Source organism: Falco biarmicus, chromosome 9, assembly GCF_023638135.1.
Source record: "Falco biarmicus isolate bFalBia1 chromosome 9, bFalBia1.pri, whole genome shotgun sequence".
Taxonomy (NCBI): domain Eukaryota; kingdom Metazoa; phylum Chordata; class Aves; order Falconiformes; family Falconidae; genus Falco; species Falco biarmicus.
In genome coordinates, this window is record NC_079296.1 from 41,073,783 (window position 1) to 41,101,694 (window position 27,912).

Here is a 27,912-nt window from a genome sequence, read left to right on the forward strand (position 1 = left end):
CGTGTGTTCCCATAAATATGTGGTGGCTTTTCATGTATAGTGTGCTGTGGCAGTACCATAGTACTCAGCTGTGTTTTAGGAGTAAGATGAGGCTGATGGCATACTCTAGATTCATCATCTCCCTGGTAACATCAAAATGATCAAAGCTACTTACTCTTCTCCTCCTGTCATCAGATCACTGTCAAGGGCACAGTCACAAAATAATATAAGGTATTTCTATTATTATTATTATATGAATTTTTTTAGTATTTGGCAGTGACTGGAAATTTGCCATCCACCCACTTTCCACAGATGGGTGAAAAATACCATCTAGAGCAACTGAATATAAACCAGCTGGTGAATTTACAGCATAAGCATTGCTGAAATACAATGTTTAAAAATGTAGTCTGTATGAACGCTTTTATACTGAATTTTCCATAAATATTAATGTATCATAAGAAATAGTGATGTGAAGCGGACGGATTTTCTTGACATAGGAATTTTTTTGTCAAGTGCTTGAAGTGACAGTCCGTGAAGGTTTGGTGGTTTTGTCAGTTATTCGCCTGTGTTCTTCTTATTGGTATGTTCTGGCATGTTCCCTTGTGCTCTCCTTACTTGCCATCAGCCGTTCTCATGATAAGGGCTGGGCTGGGATCAGAGTCCTCACTGGTTTGTAACTGGTATAGTCATCTTTTGCTAGATAACATTAATGACTGTAAAATGCTGCCCGTCTGTTGTGATAATTCCACAGCCACTTTGTTTAGGTCTAGCTGGGATGAGAGGCAGTGGAAAATGGGCCTGTCACGTAATGAAAACCCTTCCCGAAACAGTGCCATGGGTATGATTCAAGCCAGCACCCTCCCCTGGACGAGGAAAATTCACTGCCACTTGAAAGTTGTTGTTGAGGACCTTTGCACACTGGTGTACTCTTTGTAGCGGACCTGTTGAAGGAGCCAGATCAGCTTAAAGTAATATATGTAAAATATTGGACCAAACAGTGTCAGTAAACGACAAGGAAAAGATGCTAGTCATTCAAGAGTCCTGGGGAAACTGTAGTGCAAAGATGGGGCACTGCTGGTCAAGATGGGTAAATTATCCTTGCGAAGGGCCAGAGGATGGTAGGTTGTTAATGCAACCTGTACCTGTGAATAGCAGAAGTACCTTCTGCCTCATCATAGAAACCATCTCTATACCATGCCATATTTTTAAAGAATAGTATTACAGTTAGGCTTTTAATTATGAAACAGTGCTCTTGATCTTGCAATCACTTCTTTCCCGGTATTATAAGATAAAATGGCAAAATGTATCTTGACAACAAATGAGAGGAACATAATTCTAAAACAAATGTGTAACACAAGCCATTTCTTTGTCCACATGTCTCTAATATCAAACTGCTTCTGATAGGAATGGCCAGAGCTCCTGTTGGCTCTGGGGCTAGGAGAAGGAAGGTGCTCCTGGATTTCCTTTTTGACCTAAGCTGAGGCCAAAGTCCAAGTGTCTGATTGTAATCCAATCTCTTTTGTGGAACAGGCTATGGATTTTGAAGCACTCCTGACAGCACAAAGGGAGTCGCAGGACCTAGTTAAGTTGATCTTGTGCTTTTTCGAAACTTCTCTATTTTGAGGTATCTCCTAGGAAGAGCTACTTTCTGCTCCCTTTTCACTGCCTGAATTCTATGAAAGGGACAAAAGGATCAAGGCTGAAAGTCTTCCCTGCTGTTCTCAGTCAAATTAGTTTCCTTTTTTTCATTTTTATTTTTTTTTAACCTAGAAACACTGGCATCCTTGGGTTTATAAAAGGGCTGTATTACAATAAAAATAATGCAGACATATTAAACTACTTACTACATAAGTGACATATTGTAATACAAAGGAAAATATTCCAATAAATAAATTCATTATTTCATTAAATGAATCAATATATTGGTTTCAAGTCTTTGACAGAGTGGGGAAAGGAGATTATCAGGGCATAAACCTAAGGAATTCTTTCTCTGTTGCAACTAAGTTTTTTTGGTTTTTTTTTTTTCCCAGAAAATGCTCTTCACAAATATGCACAGCTTAAGTGACTTAATATTTTACGCATATTGTGTGTGCCAGCTGTGTGATTATTAGCCTTGTGTGATTTTGTTTTACGTTGCAAGCTCTCTTTCCCTTGAGGAGGGGAGCTGAATGTGTGGAGGATCGGCAGTGACTCATTTTGCCCAGTTAGGTGGTGATTAGGGCTTTCACAGCATTTACATCACAGCAAGATGCTTGTGTCAGATTGTACAGCTGAACACTGCATGCAGCATTACAGATTAAAATGAGAACCGGACCAAGCACAACACAGTAGCTGGAAATGATGTTACAGATAACCAGCCTTGTCCTCATTGATTTGTCCGTAGCAAGTGACAATGATCGGTTAATTTTACCTTTGCAGCAGACAGGAAATGATCTGGTTGCCCTGTAGAAACAGCAGCAGCCTACAGAAAAGCTGTGTCTACATAAAGAAGCATCAGTAAAAAAGCCAGTTAAAAAAGATATCTCTTCCAAGAATCCTGTGAGGGAGCATGTTCTCAGTAACTCTTTGTTCACTGCTGCGTACTGCACTCACTGGCTGAAGAGGGAGATTTGTTTTTTTATGAATGGTAAATGGGGAGGGACATAATGTCATCAGATCGTGATGTCAGCCCAATGAATGAAATACTTGCTTAACGTATTGCTTCCAGACCAAGAAAAGGGACACCGTCTCAGTTTGGCTTCCTAGAATAAATTGCCTTTTGCTGACGAAGTCATCTTTCCCACGTGTCACGAATAATCCATGTAAATTGGGGCTTAAATAACCAGAAGTCAAGAAAGTAATGGAGTAGTGCATGTTTGTCCTCTTGCACATCCTCTTAGAGCAGCTATTGGAACACCCCTTTGCAAGCGCTGCTAATGGGCTCAGTGAGTTGAAGAGCTATCGCTGTGTTCTGTTGTTCTCTATCTAGCCCAATGTTCTGCTTTTGTCTGCAGAATTCTTTGTTGAAGCTACAAGCCCTCGAAACCGATCTGTGCTCTGCATTTCTGCCAACCCAGGAAGAAACTCCTCAGCTGCCGGCACCCAAGGATCCAACCCCTTCATCAGTCCAAACCAGTGCGCAAGCTGATGGGGCTAGTTGTGGAGGTAAGCGATCATGTCATGATGTGTTCTCATTTGCAATTATAAAAAAGCTTGTGACTTGCAGTTTAATATCAGTTTTGCAGTCCTCTGGGAAGCAGTGCAGAACTAATGCAAAGCACCATTTCCTGATGCAAATGCTGTGTAATGTAAAAAAAGAGTGATACCTGTATAAAGAATGGAAAATAATGGCTATAACCTTCTGGTTTTTTGAGAGTCTTGCTTTTCAGACAGGTTTTAAGAATCCCAATTCTTTTATTTTCAGTTTTAATCTCCTGTGCTTCCCCCCCCTGCCCCCCCCCCAAGTAAATTTACGCTCTTTACTTCCTATGTCTGTATTGTGTGAGATCACTTGCCATATCATGTAATTCTATTTTTGTCATTCTTTTTGTCAGAGCAATATCACTTCATTTCTCCTATTATTGATTTTAATTTAATGCATCAGCAGAGAGATAGCGAAGGTGAGTTTTAAATCATGTGGATTTTAATAATTCATGGACTTATGTTGTTACCTATCTGGGCAAACTGTGGTGTGTTATCTCTCCCTCTTTCCTCAATATGGAAACCAGTCCTTGCAAATAAATAGCCCTAAGGCTCGGCACTATTTTTGTCAATTCATAGCTTGTAGTCACAGGGCTGGCAGAGTCGTGATGCTCTGTAGAAGAGGAATCACTGTTTGTGAAAAATAGGTCAAAGGCAATATGACTAATATATCTCACAGACAAGTGACATGAATACACAAATACTTAAATCGTTCACCATGTATGGTCCAAATTAACACAGATAGATCAGTAATCCCTTTGCAATTAATGTTTTATGTCAGAATAAAGGCTGGGTTTAGAGGAATTTATTTCAGAAGCTGTTCACTTAGAATTTTCAGCAAGAAATAACATTAATTTTTATTTACCTAAAAAAAAATAATAATCACAAATGACGGTGTTGTACTTAAAAAATTCTAAAGTTTGGGGTTTGCATTGCATAATTAAGGAGAATGGTATGTAGAATCCAAATTATTATAAAGATGAAGGAATGTAAAAAACACTAAATATCCTGGGTTTTAAATAAAAAATATGGATGCTTTAGCTCAGCTAGGCAAATACCTTAACAGCTCTTGGATACAGTTACGGAACTTGCAGTCATACTAATCCCTTTGCATGGATCTGAGGCAGAGACAGATTCACATCTGTCTGTTGCACAGGCAGAGACATTTTGCAGCCCATGCAAAATCTGCACTGACTCTTTTCCTTTATGGCAGGGTGGTTTTTTCCTCCTGTTTACTGCATTATTTTGTTCTTGTAGTTTCACAATTGTTTTCTTTGCTTATTTTTGCCAATTTGGTTTGATTTTCTTTTTATACTTTTAGTGACCCTTATTTCTGATACCCTCTCTAGCTCCTATTTACCTATCTCCAGCTACACAGGCAAATATTGAATGATGTAGCATTTCTCTCACACAGCTCAGAGCATGCTCTGTCACTCTAGCAGTTCGAACTTGTGCTTTAGTTAAAGCTTACCCATGTAATGGATTTTAATGTACACTCGTTCTTGCTAACAGCTGCTTTGTGGTTTGTGGTTTTTTTCTAATAATTTGCCATTTTGCATAGATAGAGGTAGTCCTAATTCTAGCTTTTAGTTACTACTGAAATTTTCTGATACAGAGTTTAGGTATAGTTGTCACATGGCACTATTGGCTATTTCAGCTCAAAATTGGACGGAAGTCCAGAGATTTGTACCAGGCTAGGAGCAGAGTTCTTAGAGGGCGTGCCATATATACTAAATCACTAGTTATTAGCCTTTGTTCTGTAAATCAGCCAATAAAAGTTTTAATATTAACAATATTAATAACAAGATTTATTATTTTTAAAATAAACATGATTGTGTAGTCTACTTGATTTCTTTTGTTTCACATTGTAGTCGACAAACAGAAAAAATACACTATATATATGGTGAATGAAGCTAGAACAGTCTAGTAAAACGTCAGAGTATTTCAGGATGCAAATTTTAAGGGGTGAGCAGTAATTCCTATCTCTAAGCAAAGTAATCAATTTCCAGTTTATTTTGAATATGTAAAAACTTGAATTAGAGCTGGAAAAGTAGGACCAGAAAGAATTGCAAGGGGCTATTAAGATGGGGGCGGGGTGGGTGGGGGTTAAGGGAAAAAAAATAAAAGCGGAGTGTACTTTCTATATCTTTTGGATATGAGTATACATCAAATATGTGACTCGAGCAGTGAGCAGCTGAATTTAACTACAAGATGTTTTAAATGTCTTTTAAATTAAAAATTCTGATACTGGTATTCACAGATGTAGCATATTGAGGAATGAACACATAACACCTGCATATACTTTTTTTATATACAACAGATTTCAGCGTATTATTGTTTTACTTAAAGAATATCGCATGCAGAAATACAGGCTTGTACCATATGACTTGTCACATGATTGAAGTCCACGTTACTTTGGCTTTAAGTCCTGTGGTGAGCTCTTGCCAGTGCTCAGCTGGACTGAGTAGATGAAGCGAAGTAGATGCAGGCTAAGGGGCAACTTACTGGCTTGGCTAGAGGTGGCTTTAGTTCCCAATTTTGGAAAAAATAGAGGCTAAAACTAGATCAGACGTGAACACTGGTAGATATTTTGTCGGTTCAGGAGCTACTCTCAGAATAATGCTTAGTGTCTATGCAGAACTGGAATTGAGATGATGACGCTAAGTTTTGATTACAAATGAGGTTGGTTATAACTTGTCATCATCCTGAGATGTTCCATTATTATAGTAACCGGGCCACATAAATGAATCAATATGACTGACTGACTACTTCTGGATAATAGGTAGTAATTTAATGTACATGTAGTAGAGTTGAAACTAAACCCGTTCTTGGGCACGTAACAAAGCTGCACCAGTTTGCAAGCTTTAGCACAGCAATGCTGTCAGGAAGCCCTGGTTCCAAGGAAATGGAAGAGCCCTGGCCTTTGGGCAATATTCCCAAATTCACCTGGCATGCAGGTTGTCTCCTTTTCACTTTCTAGCTGAATACAAAAAACTCCTTGAACTCTCTGCAGCACTGTCTGTTTGGATTTACACTGGAGCTGCTCCAGCCACTACTTGTCCTTTGCATTTATCTTTCAGGAGTGTTTAATCTTGAATGCGTGCGTATTTCCATTTCTGAGGTTGGGATGGGCTTAGTAAAATTGCCTGGTTGTAAATGTGAAAAGGAGAAAATGAAAAGGACCATATAGTTTAACAGCAGTACAAGCTGCCTCCTGCAAGAGGAGTACTTTTAGGTCCACAGAAATTTAGAGTTCAAATACTGGAAACTTTTTTTCCTGCTCTTATCATACACAGACTGGCTGATTTTTGATTACCTCATTTTCCTTTCACAGTGAAGACACTGCTACTTCATATGAATATAAAAGAATTCATTCCTTTTAATAGCAGAGCATAAGAAAGAGTGAAACTATTCTCAGTCAACCTATTTCACAGTGATTACGTGTTCCTTGAAATTCGAAGATGATGAAATTATAGGAGGCCAGTTTCTTCTCACTGACAATATTGTTTTTCAGAAGTAAAAAACCCAACAACCCAAAACCCAACCAAAACCCCAACCCAAACTATTAATTTTTTAAAGTCTTACAGGGTAAAGAAAGATTACCTGCCAGAAAGAGACGACATTTCTCTTTACAGAACAACATTTATTCCAGCCACTATGAATGTATGTTGTCTGTTTTTTCCAGACTGGTAAATGCTTTACACTTGCTTCTCCCAGATGCTTCTCTGTGGGAGGATTGGAATCTCATACACAATATAGAAGTTTTGGGTGTTGCTCTAGTATCTTGGAGAGTTGAATTTGATCTACAGAGTATGAAGCACTTAGAGGAAAGATGCTAGGTTAGAATTAATAATCAACTTCATTGTCTCATTGTGAAAATGCTTAACATAATTATAATTGATGGTGCTGTTAGAGCAGATGAACTTCCAGATACGAAAGTCATGTGTAACTTTTGCATGACAAGACAAATGTGACTACACAATATACAATTGGATTTTTTGTCTGTAAAGCAAAACCATTTGGATAGTACCTGATAAAATAATATTTTAGGCCATTGTAACTATTATTTTTTAAATGAATATTTGCTTCTTTGAAGGGTGCTATTCAGAGCTAGTTTGTCATCACTGTCCCAGTGCAGTGATAGATTTGTAGCTTCAGCATCTGTTGGGCAGAGGTCAAATAAAATGTATTGCAAATGTTCCATTAAAATCCTGACAGAAATATCCACTCACCATGGGAATGTCATGTCCCATGTACAAAGGAGAAAACGGAAAGAAAGTGAAAGATTTTTTCTAAACTTCCCTGCTTTTCTGTGAATAAATCCACGTACAGTTGTTTTCCGATGCAGTTTTGGAATTTTATTGAATAAAAAGATTCTGTGAAATGTATTAGAATGCATGCTATATTGCAAATATAATACTTATTAGAAATAATGCATGTGTTGCCTGGAAATACAAAATAATGTATGGATTCAATGGCTGTATATACACATGGGTTTAGAGGAAAAAAATCATGTAACTGGTGTAAAATATTATGTGCTATGGAAACCGTTGTAGGGGAACCTCAGACAGAGAATATTCTTAGTTTTAGCATATATTAACTGTTTTTTTGGGAAGAGCTGCTATGAGAGTGAGGAGTTTCTCCCTAAAAGTATAAGCTGCTTTAAGGCACAATCATCTGATAGCAAAAATATTGATTAGGCTAGATCATCCTCACCCATTTCACCCACTGAGGTGAGGAAGAATACTGAATGGTTCTTCCTGTTGATGTACCCAGGTACAACAAAGGGAAGATGAACTCTTTGGTACTCCCTGAAAGCAGTCTCTGTAATGTGCCTGTTATTTTCCATGTTGCTCATAAACAGAAGCAGGGTGATGAGGTTCACCAATTCTTGCTTTTTCAGTCCAGAATAAATCATTCTGATTTCTAGCTTGACCATCCCTACAAAACAAGTTTTACCTTTTGAGGCATCTGAGGTGAGGTTTCCATTTATAGTCCGAGACAATATTAACATAGTATCCTAAGCATGACTCCTCCAAGTAGCAGTCACTGCACACTACCTTGAATAACTACCTTGAATGTTATTGGTGCTTCTTGTTGTTATTTTCATATCTTGTGTTCTTTCGAACCATGGGTATGTTGCTTCAGATCTTAATGAAATTCTGCAGGACACTGTAAGCAACGTCGGAGGTTCTTAGCCTCAGGACATACTGTATTCTTGATCTGCTTTTCTCTTGACTAAAGGACTAAAGGCTAAATCACAAAATTGAACTTGTTTTGCACATTCATTGTCTTCTTCAGGAATGTGGCTTTCAAAAGCAAACAGATCTATGAAAATATAATTAATGCCACTGTTCTGGGAAACTCTCCATCTTTGTATTATACTTCACAGTTTACAAACACACCCATCCACCTTCCCCTGTGGAACTCACAAGTGCTTTATGTTAAGCCAGTAACTATTTTCTCATCCTCAGTATTATGCTCATCCTGCACGTGATACTTTGCTGAACTGTTTGCTGTTTACTTTGAATGCTTTGAATGTATGTTTTGAGTACTTCTGTAAGTATAGACTTATATTTATCCAGGTAGCTACATATCTTGTGAGTGACCCTCCGTCCATATTGGTTTATGCTTTCTTTCTAGAGCCTGTGCCAGCCCACAGAGACTGGCAGAATGACATGGACAGCAGCCCACAAGAACATTGCTCCCTAGGGACCAGTCGACTGCTGTATCACATTACGGATGGAGACAATCCTCTTTTGTCACCACGCTGCTCTATCTTTAGCCAAAGCCAGAGATTTAATCTAGACACAGAGTCTGCCCCTTCTCCACCAAGTGCTCAGCCTTTCATGATGTAAGAAAATATATTTTAATTCTTACATATTTTAAATAATTTTTGTACAATCCACAGTCTTTGACTATTCATGGTTTTTCAGTTACTGTTACGTCACAAAAAAGAAATTTTCTTATTGTAATATATTTTGATGTGGTTAGTTTGTAATAGAAGAAATAAGATCTACTGGGTTTTCAGTTATAACGCAGTATAATACTGTTTGAAATCTTTCTTAAGTATAGTGAGCAAGGACAGTTTTAAATGTTAGTAACTAGTCTGATGAGTGAACATAAGATAGAGAGGGTTATCAAGGTATAATACTAAAAATTTCAGCTGTAATAGAACTATAGCTTGAGTCATTCACTGGATATGAGTGTCATAGAACGTACGAATAGTCCATAGATGTGATCTCCAGAAATCAAGCTCTACTTTCAGACATAAACTGTACTTTCTTAAAAGCTTATATACATAGCTGTCAGCTGCATATGAATAATAATCAGATCTATTGATCTGCAATTGTAAAAAATCAGAAACTAAACCGCCTTCAAAAGGATAATGTTTATTTGCAGTAATAAAATATTCCTTCAGCTTCCTTTTACGAATCATGTTGTTACAATCTCCCGTTACAGTGGAAAGATTTGTGAAGTAAGGTGTGGGTGGTTAAATGTAAGTATTGGATCAGGCTGTGACCTACTAGATTAAACTTTTGAGAAATATACAGAAATCTCACAATTAATTTTAACAAAAAGAGAGAGAATGAAAGACAGATGGTGAACTCATTAGTATACCCTAGGGGTACCTTCAAGCAAAAGCAATTATTTTATGCTTACTTTGTAAAACGAAACTGTCTCTATCCTTTGAAAGAACATAGCTGCAAATTCTGAAGTGCTACGAAAGCCTTAAGTGTGCCTGAAACAAGGCACGGTCCATTGCAGTCAGTTCTTTGATCCAGCTACCATGCTTTTGGCTTTTGCAGGCCAAGAAGTTCTTCTAGGTGTAACTGTGAAGAATGCAAAGAACCACAAACAGTAGCACAACTGACCAAGCATCTTCAGAGTCTCAAGAGAAAAATTAGGAAGTATGAAGAAAAGTTTGAGCAAGAAAAAAAATACCTGGTAAGATAATAACTGAAAAGATAAAGGAAAACAGTACAAGAGGTGGGCAAGAATCCTAGTGTGTTTAAACTTATGTAAAATAGGAGAAGGGGTATTTTTGTTAAAAATGAAATGGGAAAATCATCGAGGGAATCTTTTTATCATCTTTCACTGTATGTAGTAGTTCTAAGACTCTAATTTACTTGCTCTTCGGGGTAGCATTGTTGGAAAATATCTATCTTCTAGATGTGAGAGAAGTGAAATACAGCTGACAGGCTTGTGAGCCGAAATGATTCAAAAGATGAAAAGTTACTTATTTATTTTGTAGAAGTCATTTGTTAGGAAACTGTTGCTCTGCTGTGCAGATTCCTTTGGGCAGACTCCTGTAAACCTCCGAAGCATGTGGCTCAATAGAAACTGATGGCAGAAATAGGAATCGTGATGTGCTGCTGGTGGGAGTTGCTTGAAGTCAATGGTATGCTCTGTGCAAGATCATTGCTCATATAGAGCTAGTTCGTGTAATGGGAATTGTGCAGTATAAACATATCAAAACATCTGTGATGCTAAGGACATCTACAATTGAAACAGGGAAGTTTGTAATATTTTTGTGACTACATTAAAATGAAAATCAAGCAAATTTTATATTACCTTGTAACCACAGCAATGACTGAAAACTTAAATTCATAATTCATGAATTGTACTGTCCTATGGTCATCATATATTCTTAGGAGTAAAATTGCGTACCTAAACAGCCATCACACTGTGACCAGAAAAGAAATTATTTCAGAGGTTTAATTTTGCAAAACTTCTTTGCCATGATAAATATCTGAGTTTTGAAGATCCAGTGTGAATTGATTTTATTTTGGAAGTAACTTCTAAATGCAAAGAAAGAACTGATATACAAGGCTTTTGTTGTTTGTTGCTTTTGGAATCCTGTTGCATAGGATTTTTTCATTTGATTAAGGAAGCAGTTCAGTTAAAACTATAGTGCTCTTTCCCAAGAGAATCCCTGTCTTAGATCAGTAAGGACTTATCCCTGCAAGGAGTGCTTTTGCTACCATCCTGGAAATTGCTTAGGAACTTGACTAACATTAGGTATTTGATCAGTCCTCTTGAAGTCACTGAGATTACTTATCCAATTAGTTAGGGACTTAAATGGTTTTAGGATCAGAGCCAAAGTACTCTGATCCATGTAGTGCTGTGCCACAATGGGCAGAGGTAAGTCGTGACAAATCAGCACCATGATCAAGGCAGATGCTCTGCACAAGTCTATGGTAAAGTGCAGTTGGAACTACGGACATTTTTTAGCACACTGTGTGTGCATAGGTTTTCATATGTTTGACTGTATAACCATCAATTCCTTCTGTTTTATTCTTCCCTTTTTCTTTATGTTCAGCCTTCTCATGGTGACAAGACTTCCAATCCTGAAGTTCTGAAATGGATGAATGATTTGGCCAAAGGTCGTAAACAGCTCAAAGGTACATAATGGCATATCATTTTACTTATTACCGAAGCTTTTGTAAGTATGAGTGCACCTGGAATACATTAGAGCTAGTTTTCTAACCTTGGTACTCTGTTTATTTTTCACAGTGCATGGCAGTAAGTCTCCCAATAAATAAAGATATTAGGTGATATGATTTGCCTTGATTCCTGAAAGTAAGGATTAAAGTAAGCCAGTTAAACCCTCATAACAAAGCTAAAAGGGGAAGGGCAAAAAGACGTCATCTCTCTCTCATCACTATAAACATTCATGCAAAAGGCAATGTTATTCTGAATATTTTCCTGAGTGTCTGAAATATAGAACTACAAAGTTAAGTGTCCTTGTAATAGTAAAAATGTAGGTGCAAAATGTTTCTTCAGGACTGAGGTTATACACCTCTAAAGTGTTTATGGTTTTGATCATAATACCAGGGAAAGATGTGTTTTTAGATTTGGTCTTGAGGGTGAAATGTTGCCCTTGACTGTCTGCATACTGCTCCATTAACTGTGGTTACATCTGTGGGTGTATCACATGCTTGCCCTCAGGGAGAATGTAGCCAAGCCTGATTGTTTTGGTGTTTTTTTTCTTTCTAATTTTTAAGGTTATTTATAATTTATCTAAATAATTTTATTATATTTTTAATAATTTGTATAATTTTACAATATTTTTATATCCATTATACATGGATTCTCACTACTAATTAAATTGTAGTATTAACTTTCATCTCTGTTTTGGATATAGTTAAGAATGTAGATATAGAGGTTGTGATTGTGGTAAAAACAGAATTAGAAACTTATCTTTCAGTAAATTTCTTCTGGAAAGTTCTTCATTAACTACTATGCTGCATGATCACTAGGTGGTGGTGGTGATGATGATTATTATTTTCCCTTGAACTTTGTGTTATAAATGCAGGAAGGGCAAACGAGAGGAAATAGCCAAACTACATAGTTAACTTTATGAAAATTATCTCTCTGGCTTAACCATTGCTTCAGCTAGCCAGGGGACCTAGATTGCGTAGATCAGCCTCACCTTCCCACCCAAAATGCCTCAATCCTGTGAGCACCCTTGATTTTATTATCCTGAACAATGGCGCTGCTTTTAAGTGAAGCAAGATTCATGAGGTTCATGAGAGAAGTGCAATTGAAATGGAATAACACTCAAGAGCTTGTAGGTACTTCTTCAAGTTCATAAGGCTTATCCATCCTTCCAACTCTATAAGTTTACTAAGAATTACTGTTTTTCTCTGCAAGCCTGGCCTATATCCTCAGATTGTCACAGCAAAAAAATTATGTTATTGTTGCTGCATGGATTTCAGTAAATTTAACACATTTGGAGCCATCAATCTCCTGCTTTGCCCAAGGTCCTTCACCAGCCAGGCATGTGCTAGGAACAAAGCCTGGTTTTACGGGAGCTAATTCAGACCTTAATTCAATTTCCTTGTTGCTCTGTGCAGGTCCCTAGAGCTCCAGGGTCTTTGGCTCAGTGTCAAGCTAATACACTTACATACTTTATTGCATGCAGGCAGGTTGCTGACTGGGAAGCTAGGACACACTCTAACCTTCTATGTCTTCTGCTGGGTTACTCAGGTGCTTCTCTGCCAAGGGAGGTAATTTAAGCAAAGTGGCTGATCCTCCTTGTGAGGACCATCTCAGCAGCCTGGCTGTGATGGCAATGTGGCCTCTGGAAGGGAGGGTTATGGTTTATATTGTACTAGAGAAGAATGGGGCTGGTTATGAGGACCTGGAGCACCTGGCTCCAGCCGCCTGGCAGCTGGCATGGCAGGCTCAGTACCGCAGCCTGGCATCCCCAGCCCTGCTCAGGGGAGAGCCTTCGCTCGAGGGCAGATGAGCACAGCTGGGGGTGAGAGTGGGGCAGGTGGTTGTGGAGACACTGCCTCTGTTCCAGGAAGGCATCTGTGAAGGACTGCATCCTTAGACAGCAACCCCACAGCAGGCTTGGTTATCCAGACATCAAATCAATTGAGAGTACATGGGTTTAATGAGGAGAAAGGGGACAGAGAGAGCGAGGTCTGCTTCCATATCCCTCCAAATCAAACTTCCCACAAATAATCTCAAGTGCTGTTTGTCCTTTTAAGCCCCTTTCCTAAACCTCACTCCCACTGAAATTCTGTACCAATTCCTACCGAGATACCACACTTTAACCCAGTGCTTCTTCAGTCTCACCTTTTATATCAAAGATGGGCTTGGAGGAGGAAGAGGACAAGTACATAGGTACTATAAATTTCATTGGCCTGGGCACATCTCGTCCCTGGACCCTTGGGTTTCCAGTTAACCAGGTAAAGCTGTTATAAGTTGAAGTGAAGCAGTTACTTTCCTACACAACTGTGGTATGATGATAATTGTGTACAAGTAGGGATTTTTTTTCTTGTAGTGTCAGAGGAAACTTTGCAAATATTGCCTTTCAGAGCTGAAACTCAGAATGTCGGAAGAGCAAAACGGTACCTCTAGGGCACCCCAAAGAAATGATCATTGTGAAAGCACTGGGACCTCTAAAGAGGCTGGGACACAGGAGGCAACAAGCATGGAATCAGCTCCCTCAGTAGAAGAAACCATGGATAGTGTGCTGAGACGATTAAAGGAGAAAAGACAACACTTTAACCTTCCTGAGACTATTAAGGTATTTAACAATTGTGGCTGTTTCTTTCAGAACTTTATCATCAGAGGCAGATATGAGTGAGCATGTAGCTGTCTCGGTATGCTGGGGTGTGCGCACCCTGTGTCTTCTGGCACGGCAGTGCATTTTCTCCCTAATGAGATGGGAGTTCTAGTGTAGTTTTCTTCAGTGACTTTTCTGTGAAAAAAGTTACACAGAAAAAGAGGTGCAGAAGGTTTTTTTAAATAGTGCTAAGTGTCTTTTGCTAGAAATGCATGTACAAAACTGTTTGCCAGGCACCGCTGACACCTGGTTACCTGAGGTTGTGTGCGCAGGAGGTGCACATTCCAGTGTATTGAAGATGGTGACAGCAAAAGCAATCCTATCATGAGTCCACAGTAACTGTGTGACTAAAAATATTCCTGAAGTTATTTTAACAATAAAGGTCCCCTTTAATCTGAGAAATGTTGAAAGCCTCTGCCCAGTTGGTAACACTGCACTAAGATCACATGGATCCCGCAACCATCCAGACTGCTTCACCCTTCTGATCTTGTACGCTTACTTGTGCTGACACTTCCTCTGCTCTTCTGTGCTCTCAGTTACTCTTCTAAATGTAGGAGCAATATTCCATGAAACATATTCACTTGGCTGGGCAATTTATTTCTGTTATTAAACTAGTACATACTTTAAAATTCTGCTGAATACCTTCACACTCCTGGCACGTTACAGGGTCTGTCTAAAGCTGTTGTTCTGCAATACATATTGTCCATCAAAATACCTTTTTTGGAGGAGCTGTTTTTGCTGTCAAATGGTGTTGCAACTCCTGATGCTATACAGCCAAGCAAGACAATAAATTCTGTCCTCAAAGGTACCTAAGATCTAAATGTTGACAGTAACATTTAGACTCTGTCTGATGAACGAAAAATGGGAGGGAGTGAGGGGGACAAGGAGGAGTGACGAACAACTAAATGCTAAACCGTGTGAGAACTAAGAAATGAATTTGTGTGGATTTCAGTAGCAGAAAGTACCCAGCAGAGTTAATTTTTATTTTTTGTTTTGTTTTTCTTCTATTCTTCGTTCTTAAACAACTAGTTATCATATAAAAACTAGAACTTTGCATAACAGTGCTGTGCTTCTGAGATCTTGAGCTCTGCATACATGACTGATTTTTTAATTGCTTCTTTTTATAAACCACTTTTTTAAAAACCTGAAATGGAAAAAGTGTTTCATAGCCGGAATTCCTTTGCAAGAAAACAAAAGATGACAACAAAACCATGCTGTTCTGTATATAGTCCAAAAATCCCAGTAGTGCAGACCATATGATAATATTTTCAGTTGTTAAAGTGTTTTGTTTTTTTTTTTTTTAATTATGCAAGGAGTGAGATCAGATGACACTGAAACAGCTGTCAGTGTGAGGAAATCCTGTCCAGAAAAACTCTTTTCTAGGAGTAAGCTGAGGGTGTGTGTCTGTCCCCCTCATTTTTTGATTAATTGGACTTCTGATTTTCCAAGACAGAGTCTCCTAAATCTGTGCCATGGCACAGCTGGCTTCAAATATTCTCACAGAAGATTCTGTAATGTAAATTAAATGTTTGCATAAGTTAATATTTTCAAATAATTTTTAAGATCTTATTTTCTTCTTGTAATCTTGTCGAAAGAACTTGTGTTGAGAGAACTGTTTGTTAGAAAAGGTGTTTGATAAGAATTATATAAAACTGCTACAGAATAGAGGCTTGAAAGGGAATAATATAAAGTCAAATTGGTCTCTTTCAAAATGATGTATTTTAGTAGGTCCTTAAGTATAACATTTAAAAAAAAATACTATTTTTTTTAAATGATGAGTCATCCTGGACTTTTTGGGAGAATGAGGTTTATAGCATTGATGATGTGAAATGAATTAAGGATGTCTGCTGGTTACAGCAAAGATCAAAGGCTTCATTTCAGCTACATGCACCTTTGGTGTTACTGTAGTTATTTTTTTATGTGCAGCACTTCATTTTGTATATAACATTTAGATCCTCTACCAGAATCTGAGCTAGGTTAATAGTAAGCTAATAGCAGCTAAATGTTTCTTCTTTCAAGATGTAATTATCTTGGGCAAGGGTAGTGGTTCCATAAAAGCCTGCGGAGTTCTCCCCTGAAGTTCAATTGCGGCAAGCCTCTGAGGCCCTGCTGAAATACAGACGAGAGAATGCATGTCCTTAAGAGAGGGGCAGAGTAAAATCCTGAACCACCCAGTACGTCTAAAGAAGATCTAAATGAGATCTGAATGTGAAATAGAATGTGGTTTTCAGAACTATAACACCCTTTCCACAAAAAAAGTCTGTGAGTAAAGTTATTGAATGAGAAGAGGCAGAGAAAATTGGGATTGACCTGCAAATGATTCAGTAACGCAGAAAGGGGTGGCCACCCGTCACTGTTTGTGTCACTAGCTCCTTGTGCTGGGAGCTGGCAGTTTAACAGTTCACCGTGTTTGTAGGTAGAAGACTTTGGGGAAAAAAAAAGAAAAAAAAGAAAAAAAGAAAAAAAAGATTAAGACTGTTAATATAGGACTTCATGACCAAAAGGCAAATACACATGATTTGAATCATATTACTCAAAAACCCCACCAAATCTCAAAAACCCAAATCCAAACCCCCATTCCTGACTTTTAAGTCAGTCCAAAAATTTGATGGCCGGGGATGTAACTGCTGCCTCAGCCACCCGAGGTGGAGCAGCAGCCCTGCGGTCCCCAGCTGTGGCTTGCCAGCAAACATGTCCTTTCACCGCAGGGCTACAGTCACACTTGGCCTGACCCCCAGCTGAAGTACACTGGCCTCCTTCTATGGATGTGACATATCACTTGTTGCCTGCCTTTAAATTTTTTCATACTATTTTTGTGTAAAATGCTGCTTTGTAGTGAGCCACCACATCCCCCAGTGGCAGACTTAGGCCCTGGGAACCCAGACTCAGGGTCTGCATGGGAACACACGCTGCCACCGAGTGAAAGGCACAGCCCTTGTTGTCACCCAGCCTGTCCTCAGGGGCTGTGTTTTCTGTCTGGAAGAACAACAGGGAGCTTGAGGCATAAGCACTCAGGGAACTGACTAGTGAGGAAGACAACAGTATAAAATATTCTGTGTGCCTTTGGTCCCAAGTTATGAAAACCAAACCACTACCTTAGCTTTAGGTGTAGTCTCCTGGTTCATTCTTCATAGACAACAAACAGCTTTTGCCTTCTGTTTAGTTTAAACATTTGCAGTCTGTCCCCCAAGGCTTTTCTCAGACTTTATGTATCTGTCCTCTCATTATTGACCCGCTTCAGTTCATCATCTTCTTGGTTATGAAGCAGTGTTTTGATTTAATTAGCATTGAATTTCATGCTGCTGTATGTAGCCTACAGTCTTAAGATGTCTCAGACAACTCTGTGATTCCATCTGCCTTCTGTGATTCTGAAATTATCAGCCATCTCAGACTTAGCTGAATACAAACCCATCTTGAGATTGCTAATAAAATGATCTAATGAAATAGGCACAAATGCTAAACCCTCTTGAGATTGTTTCTTATGGGTAAAATCAATATTAACGGTCACCCCCTGTTTCCTTCTAACCACTCAGCTGCTCCAGGCTTAACAGTTTTTGAAAGAATTAACCTTTTATTAATTGCAGAACCAGCAATAAATAAACAAATTAGCTACTTTATAATACTCCCATGTTCTAGTTAGCAGCTTTTCTCTTAATGTGAATAACAGATAATTTTGGAGTGATTAACTCATGCAGACCTTTAAGGCAAAATGTGATTAGTGGTTCTGCATCTGGGCAGCAAACAGAAAGGGTTTTGCTCGTGCCGAAGTTAATAGCAAGGCACTCCTCTGATATTAGGAGAGCATTACTTCGTTGGGGCTTGATATATTTGTAAAAAGTAGAGGCTAATTATTAAAAATACTTCTCCAAGTTTTCAATAAAAAACCCTAGTCGTTGCCTTTCTGCAGAAAGGCACTCTGCCTCGCCACCAACTCCATTGTTCTTCCTTGTGGTGGATGATTACTTCCTTGTGGTGGATGAGCTCTCCTCCAAACGCCTGGCCCTGATTCATACAGATCTGTCACGATCTGGCAGAGGCTGTGGAAAGTGACATTAGCTTCGCATATTCCTTGCTGTTCCGCCCCAGATGAAAATATGCAAGAGTCAGGAGCAGATCTTGGGAAGGGGGGGAAAGGGAGAGAGGGAGAGAAATACCAGCTGAATTGCATGCTCCCTGCAGCAGACACCTACACATATACTGGTGTATCACCTACACTCACAAATCTCGCTGTTAAAAAATCAGCATTTGTCGTTCTGGTACCAGTGATTTCTGTTATGATTTTTGAACAGAAATGAACTACTAGTGCTAGGTGATCAGCCCAGCAGAGCAAGAACTGTGACTGAGGAAGAAAGCCCACCTCCCTGCCCTTTCTTACTAAAGGACTGCACTTTCTGCACCTTCCCCGTAGCAGTTCTACAGACGCATACTGTCCAGCCATAACTTCCTGCTGGCTGATCAGGTTATTCTTCTGTTCATTTTAGAGAGCACCTCGATCTAGTATGCTCAGCATTTATGGAGTGTTCACCATAGTATGAGAGTGATTGGATATGCAGGGATTTCATTGTGAAGCTATCATTTCATTCCATAAATGGGTTCTGATTGCATAGCTGCAGCTTTCTGTTCTTCATCCCTTACCAGCCAAGACAGATATTTCTCTTTCTTGTTGAATAACTAAAAAGTTAAGGAATATCTTCTCTGCATTTTTGCAAGTTTCTGAGTATTTTGTCTGGAATATTTGTTGTTCTTACTTGTTGCAACTAAACCATACTTAACCTATAATGGGAAATGCTATCTATGATCTATGAACTGATCTGGCAAAGTTATTAACATGCAGATCTCATTGATTGATTTCTCCCTAGGATGGATGAGAAAAATATTTTTTTAGTTTTTCAGTTACAACAGTTATTCACATTACCTAAACGTTGGAAAATGTTCTGGGAAAGTACTGCACTGATATCTGCAGGACCTCAATGCCAACACCTTCTACTCATATGCTGCAGTCATCTTTTGCGAGCCCGCCTTTCCAAACCCCACCAATGAGATATACTTCATGTGCATGCAGCTGGGCGGTGATGTTCAAGCAAAAAACTCTGCTTGTTTAGACTTTCTGTCAACCAGTACTCCCAGAAAAATTTTTCAGATGCAGGGTCTGATCAAGTGACACATGAAGATCCTTGCCATATTGACTAAGATCATAGTTTGTACCCTTGGAAACTTTCCCGATAAGGATGCAGTATTCTGTCAATAGCCTAATACTGCTTCCCCACTTGAAGCTTGTTAAATTGTTTTCGTAGAACAGTAATTTTGAAAGAAATCGAGGCAGTCAAGTATTAGATCTTTACATAATGACAGTTAAGAAAGATAAGGTTCCAGCCTTTCGGTACATTTTCATTCATGGAGCTTCTTTCTCCAGAATAAAGAGCACAAGTTCAGGCCTCGAAGACTCCACTTTGGCCGACAAAGTAAATACAGTGTATTTTCAACTAGCAAAGGCTTAACCTAAAGCCTGCTCTAATCAGTAGAAACATCTCTGTAGCTCTCATCAGCTTTGCATTAGGCCTTGAGAGAGTCAGACTTACCTTGATTCATTTAAAATTTCAGTCATGTACATTTGGACTCTCTTGTTGCTAAGTTAATGCCAAGTCCCCGTTGACCTCAGTGTGGACAGAAACAGAATTCATTACTAATGTTTATCTGGGGAGTATAGATTATTAAACAGATACGTAGCTGTACCCTTGTCATGAAATCCTGACTCGTAATCTTATAAATAACTTTTTTAAATAGGATATGACAAAAAAGCAAATGGCTTTGGAAAAAATCAATCTTCAGAAATGTCTACTATATTTTGAGAGTATTCATGGACAATCCGTAAGTATACCATGGAAAGATAGGTAAATTAAAAATTATCTGATTTCTCTAACACATATATTTTGACTCATATTAAATATATTCAGATTAATTTTACACAATGTAATTTTAGTTATTTCAGTCTAATCTTCAAATATAAATGTTATTGTCTGATACTGATGAATTTGGTTTACATTTAAAAAAAAAAAGGGCGAGTTTCTAGCAGCCCTGTACCTCTCTTCATGATTGGAAATTGCATGTTTTGATGATGAAAGTGGAGAATTATATACCCACAGCAGACTTTGCTCGTGCATACTGCAGCTCTGCTATGATATTTTAAAGGTTAGAATGCCTAGCAGCTGAGAAAGCTTTGTAGGGCACCATCTGAGACATGAACTACAAAAATGACATGACCTGTCATCTGTGTTTTCCTTCATTTCACAGCACACTTGAAACTACTAATTAAAATCCTTTCAAGGGACTTCATTGCTGAATGTAGACACAAACCAAAAAATCACCACCATTGGTGAGATGATTATTTGAAGATGTGTCTATACACAACTGAGGAATTCCTGTTTGATGTCTGTGTCTTATGACTGTCTCTGTTCCTGACTAGCAGTTGTTGTGGTAGAGGACAAGGGGAGTGGCACCAGCCTGTGTCCAAAAAGTGCCAGCTGTTAAAATTATTGTGATCTGAAACTGATCTCTCTGCATCTTGGATAAAATAATTTTTGTCCATCTTCTTTGGGTTTGGAATGAGAGCTGAAGAATGGAGAGAACATATAGGAAGGGTATAAAGATGTTATATTTCCTAAGGAGAATAGAAAAGAAATTGAGTTACTAGTGCCATACAGAGGTAAAAAGGGACTTAAACAGTCAAAGATAGAAAAGAGAATAAATAATAGGGCATGCTTTGTAACGTGGGGTTCAGAAAGAGTGTTTCTTCTCAAGGTTGAAGCAGGTTTATAACCAGCTAAGAAAGAGGATGCAAACTGCATAAGGTAAGGGGTCTCGGTGATGCTAAGTCACCGTGAGGGAGTTCTAGGTCTGCCAATCACCATTGACTTAAGGTTGCAGAAAGCTCTGGGACAGTCAAGAAGTTAAAGCAGTGAAATGGAAGTTAGGCAAAAATTACCATCATCTTTTGTTGTTGAAAATAAATAAACAATCTGGAGAGGCTCCACACAGAGTTACATACTGAAGTAATCATGCCTCTTAGAGAAGTAAATTTTAATCTTTGTACCTATATCAAAGTATTTTCCTTTGGGAAAGGTGTGAAGAGCCTGCATGCATCCTGGGCGCCAGGAACAGCTGGAGCATGAGGCCAACGAGGCCCAAGCTCAGTGGCAAGCACAGGCCCTGTGCTCAGTTCAGAGCTGGAGGGGCCAAGGAAGAGAGATCTGCTGGGGGAGCTCATGCAGTTTGTCAAAGCTGGGAGTTGATGACTTGGAAACAGCAAATTAGTGACTGCCCAGGCAGAAGCACTCCAGTGACATTAACGAAACAGGTGCCTCTGCTATCAAAGAGGCATCCCGGTGCATAAAATGGATTTTTACAATACTTGAACGTTGATTGCTGAAGCCTCAAGATTCCCTACTTTGGATGTTTGAACTAGCAACCTATGACGTGCCTTGTCGTTTAACAAATATCACACCACAGCGCTATCGAAAGGTTGATCTGAATGGAATGTACTGGGCTTCTGAGAAAATAATCAGACATTTAGCCTATTATGCAAAAAAAATTGGTGGTTTCTTGTGGGGTTTTGTTTTTTTAAAACAATAGCAAAATTCAGTCCTAGAAAATGTCAGTTATTGTAGAAACCTTTTTTGGAAATACAATGAGAGAACTCATCAGAAAAAATTATCAAGCTGCTGCATATTCACAGTATTATGACTCAGCAGCCTTGAAACACAGTGGAGAGCGCTGGTGACAATGTTTGCCCCGCTGATGTACAAGTATGGAGGAGCACCATCTTTATCCAGACTGCCCTGAGCAAAGTCAGATGGACTGGGCGCTGACTAGGTTTAAAACAAAAAAAAGTATCTACTCTGGCTTGTTTGGCATTTCCTAGAGCTCTTACGTGCTGTAATCAAATGGAACATGAAGCCCGGGGAAGAAAAGTGGACCAGCTGGGATAGGCAAGCCCTGCCCTCTGCAGTGAAGCATGCCCCCGGAAATAGTTCCTAGCCACTCAATCAGCTAGACGCATGCGGTGTCATCAACCTGCATTTGCCTACTGTCACCGTTGCTCCTGCTGACCAAGTGTTTGTTTCTGAGCAACTCTGGACTATTGTCCAAACAGCCACCCAGTCTGCGGGATCTTCAGACCTGCCGTGCATGCACTCATCTGAGCATGTGTAGCCGGGCTCCAATGCAGTAGCACAGCTGCAGTGCCAAAAGATGCTGAAATTGTTCCCAGTGGGTGCTGACTGATAGGCACGTGAGTTGAGGAGCAGAGCTGATGGTGGACTAGTTTGCAAATGACTGTGTTTTGAAATTTTATCACTGAGGAGCATGTTGTTTTTCTGGCTTTGGGGATTTTTTTCTTGTGGATTTGGTTTTTGGGTTGTTTTTTTTTTTTTTCCTTAATACAGGAAGTTTTTCTACTGCAGAGGTAGTTTCTGTAAGGTTTATTTTTGAATTTTCAAATATTTGTGGCTGGATAAGACTCTTAATACCTCATCTAAAATAATATTCTCCTCTGAATCAGTGCTCCTAGTGCTCATAAAATAGCAAGAGCAAACTAAATGAACAGACAGTGATTCCCGATTGTGGAAGGCAGTTCCAGCGAGGGATGCACACAGCAGTTCCGCACGGAGCCAGCTCCCTCGCTGGGGCCGCAAGGCTGTATTCTCAGCGCTTTCCTCCCCGCTGGGCCTCTGAGTATATTGTCGCAGGCAGAGTGTTGCGTTACCGTAGCTAGCCTGTTGCCATTATCACAGTGAAGTGAGACATCAATGCAATGCACAGCAGAAGCATATCTTAACTCCTACAACTCTGTTAGCATCTTCAGAGACAGAGAATACTTTACCCTCTGCCTTGGCAGTGCGGCTCAAGGAAGTGAGAAATCCACATTGGGTATTTTCCATTAGACAACAGATGGCTATTTTTCTTCTTAGAAATTTTATGGAAGCAAAATACACATCAGGTCATACTCATCTAATACCTTTCTCAGCTTCACAGGAGCAAATGAGAAATCTATTTATTTATTTATTTATTTATTTATTTATTTATTTATTTTATCGTTTTTCATTTTGGGAGGAGTATATTTTGTGATGTTTTCTCTTTAGGTAGCTAAGCCAGAAAAGAGTCTCATGAAACCTCTTTACGACAGATACAGAATTATCAAGAAACTTCTCGCAACGCCATCTTTGATCACAACAATTGTAAGTTGGAAAGAATTCATATCTGCTGTCAAGAAAACATACTAAATGCTGTGGTTGATTTGTACCTGTATGTCAGTTTGGCAGCAATAGAACTACTGATATTTGACAATTCTGCTCATTGGTTAATACAGGGTGTTGATATTTCAAATAGAGCAAAAGCTCTGTAAAATTAAACTTCTAAGCATGCCAGAGGTTGCAACACACAGCGGCAGTTTCTGAGGCAGTCACTTCAAGTGACTGGGTAAGAGATCAAAGGCTGGCATTAGTTTTCTATAATGGCTAATGTACGCAGCACAGAGTGAAACCTGCCTCTTTCCATGAAGCATTATACTGTCACTATATCTATCGTCTATATTTTATTGACAGTGCTTTTACCGGTCATGGAGCACATACATATAATCCGTAGCACTTTAATAATTTATCAATGTAATGTAACAGTACTGGTCTCACTGTGAGTAGAAGTAGCGGAATCTGGCTATTTGGAAGTTAATTAGCATGTCGATTTTAAAAATTATGAACCATTGTCTTGTTACATGACAGTGGAGCTTTAGATTTCTTTGAATAATCCCAGTGTAAATCTTTGTACACATGCACACAAATATTTTGTTTAAACATTTAACTGAAATTCCCTAACTGAAGTTACTTCTTATCAACGTTGCTCCATGGAGTTTTTATATTTAAGCCTTAGTTTCAAAAGCTCTGCTTCTGAGTATGAAGGAACATGAGGAAGACATCATCATCACTGTTTGGTAGTTAACATTTGTAGCTATAAAAATGTGAAATCTCTACCTTAACCTTTGTTACGGTCGGAAATTCTGGACATAATACAAACAGTAGATGGTATACAACAGGAGTGTAAATTCCAGCAAGACTGCACTGCTTACATAAATACAGAATGTTTTTCAAGTCTTTGCTACTTACAAAGGGGTTTTAGTAAGCAGAAATAAATTGCTGGCTGGAGATACTCAGAAGCAGGGCCAGTTTCTGTCCTGTTTAGTGTTGGTGGACAATACACAGTAACTCAGTGAGCCCCACAAGAGCTCTTGTGAATGATCTCAGATAGAATGATCTCTGGGCAAAGCTTTCAATATGTGTAACCTATTTCAATGAATACATCCAGGAAACCAAGTCCTATTTTTTTATGCTGTCATCCTATTAAGTGTTAGTACTGTAATGTATACAACTAATTTAATAATGCTTTATATTTTGCAAGCAGGAGGAGGAAGACTCAGATGAAGACCATTCTCAAGGCACCCACGAGTTATCATCTGGTCCAATATCTTGCCTCCCTGTTGATGAGCACCTGTGTTACTCTCAGGAGGAGACTGAGCCTGCATATGTTTCACCTCTGGATGAAAGGAAAGTTTTCAGGCAAACAGCCTTGTCTATGTCTAATTTACATGAGGCAACAATGTAAGTTCTGGGTTGTTTTTTTTTTCTTGAATGTTAAAATATTTCACATAGACTTTGTAAGTGAAACATGATCCATACTTATTGCATGAGAATATTCTATACCAAAGAAGAGATTCAATGTTTTCATAAAGGAGAAAAGAGGCAAAGGTTATTTGTTATTTGGGCAGCACACTGTGGTTTGAGCTATTTATTTGAACAACTTTGTGCCAAGTCCATGAAGAGAAGGGTGAAGGAATGTAAGCAGATAGGAGAAATAACTACATATACAGAATGGTAGATACAACATAGTGGCATAGTAAAGATACACAGATCACCGATAGCTGCTACAGAATTTTTAGATACCTAAGTACTTATGTTCTTACAAAGCAGTCATAAAACAAAGCACAATTCAGCGAAGCAGGGCAGTCTGCTCCTGTGTGTGTGCCCTGGGATTTACTCTGTGAGCGATGTAAAAATGCCAGAGATGTGAGGCGTAAAAACAGCAATGGGTGAGCTGAGTGAAGGTTCACAGAATATATGGTCACATGGGCGGCCACTGAATATGTGTAAAATAAATTTCTTCCTTGCATAAGAATAGTTATTAGCATCTGGATGCCCAGAAGACTTACCACCACCCTCCCACCCTCCATTATAAAACCAGAGTAAAATGCTCCTTCTGATTTGTAGTTAGGAATTTCAGGTTGTATGACAAAACAGATCTCAAGATGCATATGAGCTGTTATCACTCAGCCATGAAACTTTTTGAAGAATATGCCCTCCAGGAACAGATGTGTTCTCATAGATTATGGGATGGTATCTTTTCACTGCGTTTTGATTGGCAGCACTTAGATGCATAAATGAAGTTGACTAGGCTCTACCAAAATGGGGAATGAATAAAAAAGTCTTGGTTTTCTATGTAACTCAAGTATATATGCCATAGTTGGTGCACAAATGCTGTGAAGATATGCCTGTGCATTTTTTTTTTTTTAACCCTGGGGAAAAAAACACCCAAACAGCTTCATATGCTTAAACACCTTTTTCTCCAAGTACCAGCTAAAACATGACTCCCAAAAATATTGATTCTGGGTACCATTAGCACTTCCACTGCATCACCATAATGTTTGATAACAGCTGCTTTTAGGAGCAGGGCTTGGATGTTGAGTTTATTAATTCAGTTACAGAGATGCAAAGCATTTCCTACAAGATGCTGAGCCCTGTCAGTTCCATTAATTCCACACAGAATTAAGACCACTAGCAAGGTTCTATCCAAAAACTTTTCCTCCTGTGTTGTCCATAGAGTCTCTGCTTTTGCTTTATGAGAAGGGTGAGAATACCAGTAAAAGGGAAGGAACACAGCTGTTCGTGATGTGCGATGGTACAGCCCATACAGCCATAGCTGGAGAGATGTGGTGCAGTGGCTGGGGGCACTGCGGTCAGTGCCTGCTGTGGCCCATTGCAGCAGACTGCTTATTATGCAAAGCCACAGCTTTTACAATACTTCCAAGCACAGGGGGGTTTCATGTTCTTGTTTCTGTTTTACAGGCCTGTTCTGCTTGAACATCTCAGAGAAACAAGAGCAGATAAGAAAAGGCTTCGCAAAGCTCTGAGAGAGTTTGAGGAACAATTCTATAAACAAACAGGAAGGTAAATCACCAGCTCAACAAAAGCTCTTTCCTTCTCCCCTTTGGGCTCCTGTGCAGATGTGTTTCTGCTAGAGTGGGTACTCTTAGGTGAGCAAGCCCAGGAAGCTGCAGCTATGGACTGGAAGATACCATGGAGGTGTCTGGTCTCTGTGGAGATGTCCGCCTCCCCACTGGGTTCCTCCAGGATGTGGGCATCCCTGAGGACCATCTGGATTGGGGGAATCTTCCAGGACATGCCTGCAATGGGTACAAACCCCTCCTCAGCACAGGATTTTTCCTGAGCTGAAGGGAGGGAGGCTGCTAAAGAGTCTGCCTGAGGATGTCAGTCTGCAGGATTACACTTGGCAGTTAGGCAGTTTTTAAAAGGCCAGATTTAAAACCAGAAGCCACTGTTTCTTTCACCCATAGATAAATAATGGCTGCTTTTCACTCCTTGCTTATCCTCCTCCCTTCATTTAGCAAACTTGTTTGCTGAGAACCATGGAGGATATGGGCATGCAGTATTCTGGTAACAGTTTTCAAAGCTCTATGTAATAACTGCTCTGCATATTTGAGAATGAAGTAGTTATGCTTGCATAGCTGATGAGAAAGAAAATTACCTGGTATTTGAAAATTCAGTATTTTAAATACCATTATTTCATTTCCCTTAGACATGTTAGTCCTGTCAAATAGTCACCCACAGTTAGGGGAAAAAAATATTATCCAACTCAATCCTCATTAGTCTCTGGAGAATTAATTTTAAATACTTTTTTTCCTCTTACTCAAAAGTGATGGCATTTGTATTTGCTGTTCACAGGAGTCCTCAAAAAGAAGATCGGGTGCCAATGGCTGAGGAATACTCTGAATACAAGCACACAAAAGCCAAAATCAGGCTTTTGGAGGTTCTCATCAGTAAGCATGATATTTCTAAAACAATTTGAAGTTGCAATGCTGTGGTATTGTTCTCAAGCAAAAAAACCCCGAGCAAACGAAATGTAATGAAAAAGAGGAAGTAATTTTACAGGTCTTGGTCTGCTGCACAATTATTTGACACACTGAGATTTTTGATGCACTTTACCAATTACACTAGCTGGGATGAGAGAGGACAGCAATATGCAACAAAATTAAGCACGGGTGAGTGGACTATAGTATATATTTTTTCCTTTTGAAAAAGCCTTGAAGTGCACTGTGAGAATGTTAGAACTTAAAAGGACACTGAAGCATTGTAGATCCTCAGTTTGACCTGCTCTTAGTTTTAAAAAAGGTGAGGAAATGCTCTCCAGGTTTTTAGTACATCTTAGTACATGATAACGTACCACCCATTTCTTTCCAGAATCAACATGCACTGTACTTAACTATTAATGTCGGTTCTCAATGTGCTAATTCACTAGACTAAAAGAAACATGAGCTTCAAATAAATGAA

At 39.1% G+C, this 27,912-nt stretch overlaps 1 protein-coding gene across 1 annotated transcript in view; it reads left to right on the forward strand.

Annotated features, from left to right (window-relative positions):
* Positions 1-27,459, forward strand: part of FAM13C (family with sequence similarity 13 member C) — a 134,528-nt gene extending 107,069 nt beyond the window's left edge. The window contains exons 12-22 of the mRNA XM_056352660.1: positions 2,973-3,123; positions 3,513-3,578; positions 8,803-9,013; positions 9,969-10,107; positions 11,483-11,564; positions 13,992-14,203; positions 20,027-20,110; positions 23,380-23,475; positions 24,689-24,888; positions 26,410-26,511; positions 27,307-27,459. Of these exons, the coding sequence (XP_056208635.1) occupies positions 2,973-3,123; positions 3,513-3,578; positions 8,803-9,013; positions 9,969-10,107; positions 11,483-11,564; positions 13,992-14,203; positions 20,027-20,110; positions 23,380-23,475; positions 24,689-24,888; positions 26,410-26,511; positions 27,307-27,430 (1,467 nt within the window). The 3' untranslated portion in view covers positions 27,431-27,459. The remainder of the gene's footprint in view (positions 1-2,972; positions 3,124-3,512; positions 3,579-8,802; positions 9,014-9,968; positions 10,108-11,482; positions 11,565-13,991; positions 14,204-20,026; positions 20,111-23,379; positions 23,476-24,688; positions 24,889-26,409; positions 26,512-27,306) is intronic.
* Positions 27,460-27,912: the final 453 nt, after the last annotated feature.